We start from the raw sequence: 12,916 nt of genomic DNA on the forward strand, positions 1-12,916 counted from the left end.
GCACATAGTCTTAATTTTCTTGAGTATATAAATATTGAGTAGAATTGCTGGATCATATGGTAACTCTATGTTTAACTTCTGGAGGAAGTGACAGACTGTTTTCTGTAGTGGCTGCAACATTTTCCGTTCCAAACAGCAGTATATGAGAGTTGTAATTTCTCCACTTTCTTGAAAATACTTTGTTACTGTCTTTTTTTAAATCCCTGCTATGTGACATAGAGCAAGGGACATCCCATCTATCAGCTTATGTATAAAATTGAGAGGCTGGACCACATCACTGAATTCACAATTTGGCCCATCATCAGAATCACCTGTTCAGCGAACAATGAAGTAAGTATCTGGGTAAACAGGTTAGGAAATAAAGCTGATTTTTTGTGAGATTTAAAATAACCAAGACAGAAGGGAGCTCTCCTCAACTACTACCTTTTAAAGATGTACAGTGAATCCTCACTATTCGTGGATTCTATATTTGCCAATTTGCCTACTCAGTAAAATTTATTTGTAACCACAAAACCAATACTCATGATGCTTCTATGGACATTCATAGACATGCTAACAGCAGCAAAAAAAAATTGAGTTCTGAATGTCCTAGTCAGTGTAAGGTAGCATTTCATTGTGGTTTTCATTTGTATTTCCTTGATAATTTAGGATATGGAGCATCTTTTCAAGTGCTTATTGGCCATTGAACACTGTGTATTGAATAGAGACAGGTCTATTCAAATATTTTGCTCACTTTTTAATCAAGATGTCCTTTACAGGTTATGTTGTAGGGCTTCTTTACATAATCTCGATATAAATTCCTGATCAGACATACGATTTGCAAATATTTTCTCATATTGTGGACAGTCTTTTCACTTTCTTGATGGTATCCTTTGAAACACAAAGTTTCTGAAGAAATCAAATTTATCCTTTTCTCTCTTTTTTCAAACTAATCTCTACATCCAATGTGAGGCTCAAACTCATGACCCTGAGATCAAGAGTTGAATGCTCTACCGACTGAGCCAGCCAGCCTATTTTTTCTATTTTTCTATTTTTTGTTGTTTGTGCTTTTGGTGTTATATCTAGGAAATCAACCAATCCAAAGTCACAAAGATTTACTTCTGTTTTCTTCTATTTTAATCTCATACTCAAAGGGCGCCTAGGTGGCCCAGTCAGTTAAGCATCTGACTTCTGCTCAGGTCATGATCTCACAGTTCATGAGTTCAAGTCCCACGTCGGGCTCTGTGCTGACAGCTCAGAGCCTGGAGCCTGCTTCAGATTCTGTGTCTCCCTCTCTGTCTGCTCCTCCCCGCTCATGCCCTCTGTCTCTCAAAAATAAATAAACATTAAAAAAAAAATTTAATCTCACACTCCAGTCTATGAGTTTTGAGTTAATTTTTCTTAACTGTGGTTATGAAATATACACAATATGTGGGATCAAGAGTCACATGCCCTACCAAGTGAGCCGGCCAAGCATCCTTCACCTTAACCATGTTTAAGTGTACAATTTTTAAGTGTACATACATTCGCAATGTTGTATAGCCATCACCATTATGTATTTTCAGAATGTTTTCATCATCGCAAACTCTGTACTCACTGAATAGTAACTCCTTAACCCCTGGTAACCTGTATTCTACTTTCTATCTCCATGAATGTGCCTATTCTCAGTATCTCATATAAGCAGAATCATACGATCCTTGTGCTTTTGCATCTAACTTATTTTACTTCGCATGTTTTCAAAGTTCATCCGTGTTATAGCATGCAAAAGAATTTCATTCTTGAGTATATGTATATACCACACTGTTTATCCATTCATCTGTTGATGGATACTTGAATTCTTTACATATTTGGCTACTGTGAATAATGTTGCTATGAACCTTGGTATGAGTATTGGTTTGAGCCTGCTTTCAATTATTTTAGGTATATACTGGGAGTAGAACTGCTAGATCATAATGACAACTATGTGTTTAACTTTTTTGAGGAATTGCCAAACTGTTTTCCATAGCACTGTACCATTTTACATTCCCATCAGTAATGCATGACAGTTCCAGTGTTTCCACATCTTTGTCAAAACTTATCATGTCCTATTTTTTTGATAATAGCCACTGTAATGGATGTGAAATTGTATCTCACTGTGGTTGTGATTCGTGTTTTTTTTTTTCCTTTTGGTTTTGAGAGGTTTGTTTGTTTATTTATTTAATTTTACTTGGTTAACACAGTGCGATATTGGTTTTAGGAGAATTTATTGACTTGTCACTTTACATACAACACCTAGTGCTCATCACAACAGGTGCCCTCCTCAGTACCCATCACCCACCTAGCCAATCACCCACCCACTTCCCTCTGTCAACCCATAGTTTGTATTCTGTCATTAAGAGAAGGTTTGTCTCCCTCTCTTCTCTTCCCCCCATTCCCGTATGTTCATCTGTTTTGTTTCTAAATTCCCACGAGTGAAATCATAAGGTATTTGTCTTTCTCTGATTTATTTTGCTTAGCATCACACATTCTAGCTCCATTCATGTCATTGCAAATGGAAAGATTTCATTCTTTTTGATGGATAATAATATTCCACTGTATATACATTGCACATCTTCCTTATCCATTTAGCAGTCAATGGACATTTGGGCTCTCTGTAGTTTGGCTATTGCTGAGAAGCATATCTCTAATGACTAATGATGTTGAGTATTTTTCTTTTCATGTGCTTATTGACCATTCATGTATCTTCTTTGGGGAAATGTCCATTTAAGTCCTTTGCCCATTTTTGAATTGTGCCATTTTTTTTAATCATTGAGTTGAGGAGTTCTTTACATGTTCTAGATATTGATCCTGCATCATTCGTATGATCTGCATATATTTTTGCCAATTTTGTGAGTCATTTTTTCACTCTTTTGAAAATGTTCTTTGATGTACAAAAGGTCTTAGTGTTCATGAAGTCCAATTTATTGTTACCTCTGCTTTTGATGTATACCCAGGTAATCACTACCAAACCCAATGTTATAAAGATTTTCCTCTGTTTTCTTTTAAGGGTTTTATAGTTTTAGCCCTTGAGTTTAGATCTTTGATCCTTTTTTTTTATATGTTTTAAGTAAGGGTCCAACTTCATTCTTTTGCATGCTCATTTTCCTCCGAATCATTTGTTGAAAAGACAGTTTTTTCCCCATTGAATGGCCTTGGTTTCCATGTCAAAAATCGATTCACCATATATGTGAGGGTTTATTCCTGGGCCCTCTATTCTATTCCATCACTCTTATATGTTTATTCTCAAATACTTTTTGAATGAACGAATGAATGAATGAATGAGGGAAAAAGAAACCTACATTTAATCTGAGTTTGAACATTAACTTGTTTTTGTTGCCTTGTCCAGAATTCACTTTACCTCTATTACTGTTTCCTCTTCTGTAAATAAGGGATTAGACTGAAGGACTCTTACAATTCCAACAAGCTTATCATTTTATACTCCAGGTCTTTTCCCTCAATATAATAGAGTCATATCGTATACACTATATAACATGATATTTCTAAAACTGAAAATTCCTAAGACATTTCAATAATTTAAAGTGTATAATATATACCTTCAATATCTGAAACTATTAGCATCTGAGGTTGAGAGAGACCTTCTTGAAGACTGTAGAAGTGGATTGTACTATCAAACGTAATGAAGCCAATTTTTGTCCTAGTATTGCCAGGAAGCCTATAAACAAATTCAGAAGAGGATTTCATCAAGTTTTCCCATATAAATATATATATATATATATAATATCTGTGAAGAGTTAACATGCAAATAACTACTTTGGTATTATGGGAAGTGTCCCAACATAAATGTTCAACCCATTCAATGTTTAATTAGCATGAAAACATACCCTGCACAAAGTGAAAACACTGCAGAAGCCAAACAATCAACAAAACCAAGCAATAATAAAGCAATCCAAAACTCATTACACCTATATGAAGCTAAATAAGTCACACAGGAAATGGCAGATAAAAAATACTTGAAAGTGTATACAAAACTTTTCATGTTCCTGTAGTGAAAACTTTGTAGATGATTTTAATTTATCAAAAATAATTTTAAAAAATTACCATAAATGGTAATTCCAAAATATAAATTAAGTAGTGCACTTCTTTTAAAAGTTTACCCAAGGACTCTTGGGTGGCTCAGCTGGTTAAGCGTCCGACTTTAGCTCAGGTCATGATCTCACAGCTCATGAGTTCAAGCCCCACGTCAGGCTCTGGGCTGACAGCTCAGAGCCTGGACCCTGCTTCATATTCTGTGTCTCCCTCTCTCTCTGCCTGTCCCCCACTTGCACTCTGTCTCTCTCTCTCAAAAATAATAAAAACACTAAAAAAAATTTTTAAAGGTTACCTAAATCTCTTCTTATGTTGTTTGTCTTAAGAAGAGCAGTAAGGAGCACCTCACTAGCTCAGTCTGTTGAGTGTCTGACTTCAGCTAAGGTCATGATCTCACGGTTCTTGAGTTCAAGCCCTGCATCAGGCTTGCTGCTGTAGGCACCGAGCCCACTTCAGATTCTCTATCCCCTACTCTCTCTGTCCCTCCCCTGTTCACTCTCTCTCAAAAGTAAATAAACCTTGGGGCGCCTGGGTGGCTCAGTCGGTTAAGCGTCTGACTTCAGCTCAGGTCACGATCTCGTGGTCCGTGAGTTCGAGCCCCGCGTCGAGCCTGGAGCCTGCTTCCAATTCTGTGTCTCCCTCTCTCTCTGCCCCTCCCCCGTTCATGCTCTGTCTCTCTCTGTCTCAAAAATAAATAAAACCTTAAAAAAAATTAAAAAAAAAAAAAAAGTAAATAAACCTCAAAAAAAAAAAAGAGCAACAGGAGGATTTGTCTTAAAGAACTTAAATGTGTTGACCTATAGTTTCTTTTTTTTTTTTTTTTTTTTTTTTTTAATTTTTTTTTTTAACATTTATTTATTTTTGGGACAGAGAGAGACAGAGCATGAACGGGGGAGGGGCAGAGAGAGAGGGAGACACAGAATCAGAAGCAGGCTCCAGGCTCTGAGCCATCAGCCCAGAGCCTGACGCGGGGCTCGAACTCACGGGCTGTGAGATCGTGACCTGAGCTGAAGTCGGTCGCTCAACCGACTGAGCCACCCAGGTGCCCCTGACCTATAGTTTCTTAAGGAGAGGGACAAACTAGTTTTCATTCTTGTTGCTCATGCTTAGATGAGTCAGTGGAGTTTCACATCAACAGACAATCCCCATATACAATCTAAATTAAAAATATAAATACTGGGTATACGGGGTGGCTCAGTCAGTTAAGCATTCAACTCTCGATTTCAGCTCCAGTCATGATCCCAGGGTCATGGGATCAGGCCCCACATGGGGCTCTGGGCTGACAGCCAAGAGCCTGCTTGAGATTCTCTCGCTCCTTCTCTGTGTGCCCCTTCTGCACATGCTCCTGCACACACTCTCTCTCTCAAAACAAGTAAATAAACTTAAAAAAAAAAAAAAAATTCCAGAAAGAACAAGGAGGCTCCTTTCACCAAGGTGAAGGACTTACTAGTCCACTTCTGATATGATTTGGTACTTCACATTCTTCCACACAACACAAGAGCACTATGTTTCATTACACTGAAAAGTCATACTAGCTTTTATGGGTTACACTAAGTATCTAAGGAACCATTTAACATACAGATATTTTAAGAGACTTAAGAGATAGGATAATGAAATGCCACTTGTACACACTGTTTGTATTCTTATTTCAACAAACTTACAGTAAAAAGACATTTCTGAGACAACCAAAACCAAAACTAGAACCAGGTATTAAATCACATTATGGAACTATTGCTAATTTTGTGTAGTGTAATACTTGAATCTTAGGGTTAAAAATAATTCTAAGTACTTATAGTTAAAAGGATATGCTGACTATGGTTTGAGTAAAAATACTCAAGGGGAAAAAAGTGTTTATGTATGGGAGGAATTAGATGAAGCAACAACAGATGAACGCTAAAAATATTGAAGGTGAGGGATAAGTACCTGGAAGTTCACTACATTCTTTCTATTTACTACATGTTTGAAATTTTTTCATTTAAAAAAAGTAAGGGGCACCTGGGTGGCTCAGTCGGTTGAGGGTTTGACTTCAGCTCAGGTCGTGATCTCATGATTTGTGGGTTTCAGCCACACACCAGGCTTGCTGCTGTCAGCGCAGAACCAGCTTTGGGTCCTCTGTCCCCTCTCTCTCTCCCCCTCCCCCACTCACACTCTCTCTCAAAATGAATAAATTTTTTTTTTTAAGTTAAAATAAATTTATGTTTCTCAGAGAAAGTGAGATCTAAAGTTAACGAATCAATTTTATGGAGTTTTAGAACACAATTATATAGCATTTTTTCTATTTTCACACTACTTATTCATTTTGCTAGTTTCAAATTTAAGATGAATTAAGATACTTACAAATCCAGATTGTCTAACAAACTCTGGCAAACTGTATTCAAGTATCCAGTTTCAACGGCATTGTGAGATACATCAAACACAAAGAGATACACTGGAGGTTGAGGTGGTCGTAACTGAAGAAAAGAAAGATCTCAATAAATCATTTCAAAAGATTAAATCTAAACTTATCTGTCTGGCCCACTTACAGCAAAACAACAAACATTATCTATAGATTAAGACAATTATAAACAATAATGGATTGAGAAAACAATAAAAAAATAACAAGAATTTTAAAAACAGGCAAAACTTTATTTTTTTGAGACACATACTTAGAAAACACAAAATGAAGATGTGATTGCCCTTAGTCAGAAGAGTTTTTCTCTAGGACAGGAAGAAAAGAAAATGTGATCAAAAGGCATTCTGGGAGTACTGGCAATGCTCAATTCTGACTTAGGTGGTACTAACACAGGTGTTTATTATTTGGTAAACTACACACTTATGTTTTACAGACTTTTCCATATGTACACAATATTTCACAATATAGGGAAATTATAGCTGTGACTTGATTTCTCAAGGTAGCCTGAGCTGGTTCCTTAACCAATGCATTTCAGCTAAAATCCATAAAAAAGTAGAACTATATTTTGAAATTCCAAATTTAAGGGTGCCTGAGTGGCACAGTTGGTTAAACATCTGACTCTTGATTTTAGCTCAGGTCATGATCTCACAGTGAGATCAAGCACCGCTTGAAATTCTCTCTCTCCCTCTCTCTGTGCCCCTCTCCTGCTCGTGTGTGCCATCTCTCAAAAATAAACAAACATTTAAAATAGAATAGAATAGAATAAAATAAAAAATTCCAAAGTTAAAGATTTGTTTTCAATTCACTAAAAAGCATCAAAAAACCACAATGAGAACTGGGCATGTGGTATACTAACTTTTATATTTTTATGCAAAGATCACTTGCCAAATTCATATGCTAGCATCTCTCACCTATGAGATAAGTGACGAAGGAGCAAAACATCTTACAATAAGCAAGTTTACAAATTTAAAGGAAGCCACTTTTGTAAAACCTGGGAGATAAAAGAGCCCTAGGGAGGGCAATTCAAAAGAACAGAGGCTTCTGATTTTTTGGCTTTAATTCAACAGACACAGCTACACTACAGAAAACTATTACCATTTATTTTTTATTTCTTAATTTTTTTAGTGTTTATTTTATTTTTGAGAGAGAGACAGAGCATGAGCAGGGGAGGGGCAGAGACAGAGAGAGAGAGAGAGAGAGAGAGAGAGAGAGAATCTGAAGCAGGTTTCAGGCTCCTAGCTGTCAGCACAGAGCCCAAAGCAGGGCTCGAATTCACAAACCGCAAGATGATGACCTGAGCCAAAGTTGGTGTTCCACCAAGTGAGCCACCTAGGCACCCCATTACCGACCATTTAAATGTCACAAAACTGTCTTCTACACTGAACTTTTCTGTGATGAAAAGAAAATGCACCCTCATAATTTCTATACCAAAATGGCGTCCACTGCCCAAATAGAGGGAGATTACCCTACAAAAATATAACAAGGTAAAATAAAATACTAAAAGTTCATGTTAAGTCTTATCTTCATATTCCCTTTATTTAGAGAAAATTATGGCATGGTGAAATAGTAACCAAATCAAAGCCATGGATTTTTATGCAAGCTCTCCCACTTACTTAAATGATATTTAGCAAGTCACTTAACTGAACTTTGTTTTCCTACCTTACAGACAGCAACAACATTCACCTAGCTTATTTCAGACTGTTGTTTGTGATGATCAAAAATACCTAAGTGCTGGGGCGCCTGGGTGGCTCAGTTGGTTAAGCGACCGACTTTGGCTCAGGCCATGATCTCGCGGTTTGTGAATTCGGGCCCCGCATCAGGCTCTGCGCTGACAGCTCAGAGCCTGGAGCCTGCTTCAGATTCTGTGTCTCCCCCTCTCTCTACCCTTCCCCTGCTCACACTCTGTGTCTCTCTGTCTCTCAATAATAAATAAACGATAAAAAAATTTTTTTAAATGTGTAAGCGCTAAGGCGCCTGGATGGCTGAGTCCACTGGACGTCCAACTACGGCTCAGGTCATGATCTCACTGTTTGTGGGTTCGAGCCCTGCTTCAGGCTCTGTGCTGACAGCTCAGAGCCTGGAGCCAGCTTCAGATTCTGTTTCCCTTTCTTTCTGCCCCTCCCCTGCTAGCACTCTGTCTCTTTTAAAAATAAATAAAACACTAAAGAAATTGTTTTTAAATGTAAGTATTTTGTAAAATGTAAAGTGCTAATTTAACCTTGGGCATAATTATTATTTTAAAAATGCAAGACCTTAGATATTCATACAAATGTATAATAGTACTTGCGAAAGAGTGTTTATCATGGCATTATTAGAAAAAAGTTGGAAGTGACTTAAAAGTAAACACGATCCCAATATTATATTGTAAATTTCTGGATTGATGCACAAGAAATATAAGTGAAACTTTACACTTTTACTTTTCAAATTTACCCCTGTATACTTAACTACATTTATAATGAACAAGTATAACATATAAAATTTAAAAGCATACAATTTTGGTAAAAGATGACACAGTGTTTTATTTAAAATCTAGTACTAAGTAATATACTATATAAAAATATATTATTTATATAATTTTATACAATAACATATAAAAAATGAAAGCAGGGTTGGGAATGCAAGCTGGTGCAGCCACTCTGGAAAACAATATGGAGGTTCCTCAAAAAACTAAAAATAGAACTACTCTACGACCCAGTAATTGCACTACTAGGCATTTACCCAAGGGATACAGGTGTGCTGTTTCGAAGGGACACATGCCCCACAATGTTTACAGCAGCACTATCGACAATAGCCAAAGTATGGAAAGAGCCCCAAATGTCCATCGATGGATGAATGGGTAAAGAAGATGTGGTATGTATATATGTGTGTGTGTGTGTGTGTGTGTGGGTGTATATATATATGTTATATATATATATATATATATATATATATATAATATAATATATATATATAATATATATATATAATAGAGTATTACTTGGCAATCAAAAAGAATGAAATCTTGCCATTTGCAACTATATAGATGGAACTGGAGGGTATTATGCTAAGTGAAATTAGTCAGTCAGAGAAAGACAAAAATCATGACTTCACTCATATGAGGACTTTAAGAGACAAAACAGATGAACATAAGGGAAACAAAAACAATATAAAAAGAGGGAGGGGGACAAAACAGAAGAGACTCATAAATACAGAGAGGGGCGCCTGGGTGGCTCACTCGGTTAAGTATCCGACTTCGGCTCAGGTCATGATCTCACGGTCCGTGAGTTCAAGCCCCGTGTCAGGCTCTGTGCTGACAACTCAGAGCCTGGAGCCTGTTTCAGATTCTGTGTCTCCCTCTCTCTCTGACCCTCCCCCGTTCATGCTGTCTCTCCCTGTCTCAAAAATAAATAAACGTTAAAAAAAAAAAAAATTTTTTTTAAATACAGAAAACAGGGGCGCCTGGGTGGCTCAGTCGGTTAAGCGGCCGACTTCACCTCATGTCATGATCTCGCGCTCCGTGAGTTCGAGCCCCCATCGGGCTCTGTGCTGACAGCTCAGAGCCTGGAGCCTGTTTCAGATTCTGTGTCTCCCTCTCTCTGACCCTCCCCCGTTCATGCTCTGTCTCTCTCTGTCTCAAAAATAAATAAATGTTAAAAAATAATAATAATAATAAATAAATAAATAAATAAATAAATAAATAAATAAATAAATAAAATAAAATAAAATAAAATAAAATAAAATACAGAGAACAAACTGAGGGTTACTGTAGGGGTTGTGGGAGGGGGGATGGGCTAAATGGGTAAGAGGCACTAAGGAATCTACTCCTGAAATCATTGTTGCACTAGATGCTAACTAATTTGGATATAAATTTTAAAAAATAAAAAATAAAATTAAAAAAAAAACCCTGCAAAGTTAAAAAAAAAAAAAAATGAAAGCGGGGTGCCTGGGCGGCTCAGTTGGTTAAGCGTCCTACTCTTGGTTTTGGCTCAGGTCATGATCTCATGGTTTGTGAGATCAAGCCCCACGTTGGGCTCTGCACTGACAGTGTGGAGTCTGCTTGGGATTCTCTCTCCCTCTCTCTCTGTCCCTCCCACCGTGTGCGCAATAGCTTTCTCTCTCTCAAAAAATAAGAAAGGAAGGAAGCAAGCAAGCAAGCAAGCTAGCTTACCATGTATTCTGAAGGAGCCATAAACTCAATAGTAGCATTCTGAACTTCAGGTCTTCTGTGAGGTTCTCCATAGACTCTGGTCAAAGGGTTGTACATGAATTCTTCAGGAACTATGTAAGTTAACAACATACAATGATAGAACTGAAAGGATTAAGGTCAATTTACCTTGTATTTAGCTGTTTTCTTATTTTGAAGATTTATAAATAAGCCAATATGGACTAAAAATTAAAGGATAAATACACTTTGTTTTTGACTTCTATTCAAGTTTCCCCCATACTTAATAGTACTAAGTATGATTTTACAACTACTATCACTGTGATTTTTCTTTTCCTACCTTCTAATTTACACTTTGTCTCAATTCTCGCTAAAGCTGCTTTCCTAAAACAGCTTAAAAGAATGATAAAAATTCAATGAATACTAATTATTATCTTACATGTGAGACAAAATCTTGTGTTAAATTTCATAACCATATGCGAGTATTAACACTGACATGAAATGTACAGCCTCTGGCTGCCCCATAGCTTTCAGCTGCCCCTTGAAAACTATGGCACAAATACCTGAGAGGCTAAAGCTAAATGAAGGCTAACAGTTCGGTCATTTCCATTAATTAATGAGGCCTTTATGGAACATCAGTTGCCTATACACTAGGGCTCAAAGAATATTTTCTAAATTATCATTGCACCTGTCTTCCCATTAACTGTTTAGAAACTCAAATTCCTACATATGTTAAAGGGTAAGCCATAGTTCATGAAATGGTCTGGGCTGCATACTAAAGTAACTTCTACCGTTATTATAATTTTATTTCACATAATGAAGCCCATATACATAAGATTTTAAAGACATACTAAACACTATAAATACATTTTCTGAATTATTAGAGAATAAAAATAACGTTCTTACACTATCCTCCCTTTACTCTTAAATAATATAAACAATAAAAATGGTTTTAAAAAATCTCTTAAATTCTCCATTTGCCAATACTTAATGAAATTTCCTTCCAGAGACCTAATTTTCTTTTTTTTACTTTTAATTTTTTTTTTTTTTTTTGAGTAAGCTCTATGCCCAACATGGGGCTTGTACTCACGACTCTGAGATCAAGAGTCACATGCTCTACTGACTCAGCCAGCCAGGTACACCAGAGACCTAATTTTCAATGTGGATAGCAGCATACCCTTTTTCTTCTCTAATCCTAATAAAATGTTACTGGTTAGATGAAATTCCTTAAATATAAACTGTAAACAGCTTCTGAAAGAGATCTCCTCTTCCTCAATTACTGAAAAAACTACATTCAACTAACCTTCTAGCACTGCCCACCTCCCTCCTGACTGCAGTGAATGAAGCTAATGGCAGCTATTCTGTGGACTTATTTCTTTCACCCTAGAGAAAAGGCATGGGACAGTTTCTAAATAAAAATATTTCTTAAATTATAGGCTTAAAATACCATGAAATATGCCATTTATTATATACCCAATATAATAAATGTAAAAAAAAAAGGTATCAGAATATTATCACACTTTTTGTTCAAAAAGTATACAATTTTTTATATATAAGTATAAATGCACAGAAAAAAGTTAATGGAAGTTATCTCTGAGTGGAAGGATTACAGATAAGTAAGAAGGGTTTGGGGTTGTGTTTTTGGTTTTTTTTAACTTTACATTTGTCTTATTGGCTTTCCCTACAATGCAAGGAGAAATTTGAAAAAGTTTCAAAAAAAAAAAACCAGAACATACCATCATTGACTCGGTAACATAAGTTACACTTCCATCTCCTTTGATCAAGAAAGCTGACAAAAGGGTTGATGTACGTCCTGCATGAGCGGCATCTCACAATTGTACTGGAGGTAACCACAGGCAATTGCTAGAAAAACAAAACAAATTTTTTAAAGGGAGTGATCATTACGTCTAAAGGCCAAACATTAATCCATACCTTCCAGGTAACTTCTGGAATACTATAATTTTGGAGAAAAAAACAAAGGTAAAAAGAAGTATTCAAACTGCCACACAAAAATTATGTAGATGAAATGTACTAATTTTAAAAACTACTGTTTTGCTCCAGCAGCATTCTCATTAAATTCTGCCTTTAACAAGTATTTATTTTGGGGTGTCTGGATGGCTCAGTCAGTTAAGCATCATCAGGTCATAATGTCACAGGTGGTGAGTTTAAGCCCCATGTCAGGCTCTGTGCTGACAGCTCAGAGCCTGAAGTCTGGAGCCTGCATCAGATTCTGTGTCTCCTGTTCTCCCTCTGCCCCTCCCCTGCTCGCTCTCTGTCTCTCTCTCTCTCAAAAATATATAAACATTAAAAAAATTTTTAAGTATTTATTTTCTCATTAG

General features: G+C 36.6%; 1 protein-coding gene across 2 annotated transcripts in view; it reads right to left on the reverse strand.

Moving 5' to 3' along the window:
- SEC24A (SEC24 homolog A, COPII component) overlaps positions 1-12,916 on the reverse strand; it is a 69,049-nt gene that overhangs the window by 23,883 nt on the left and 32,250 nt on the right. For both annotated transcript variants that reach the window (XM_078450925.1, XM_078450920.1), the window contains 4 exons: positions 12,314-12,440; positions 10,584-10,693; positions 6,382-6,494; positions 3,552-3,670 (listed from right to left, as the gene is read on the reverse strand). In XM_078450925.1, the coding sequence (XP_078307051.1) occupies positions 3,552-3,670; positions 6,382-6,494; positions 10,584-10,693; positions 12,314-12,440 (469 nt within the window). The remainder of the gene's footprint in view (positions 1-3,551; positions 3,671-6,381; positions 6,495-10,583; positions 10,694-12,313; positions 12,441-12,916) is intronic.

Source organism: Panthera onca, chromosome A1, assembly GCF_046562875.1.
Source record: "Panthera onca isolate mPanOnc1 chromosome A1, mPanOnc1 haplotype 2, whole genome shotgun sequence".
Taxonomy (NCBI): domain Eukaryota; kingdom Metazoa; phylum Chordata; class Mammalia; order Carnivora; family Felidae; genus Panthera; species Panthera onca.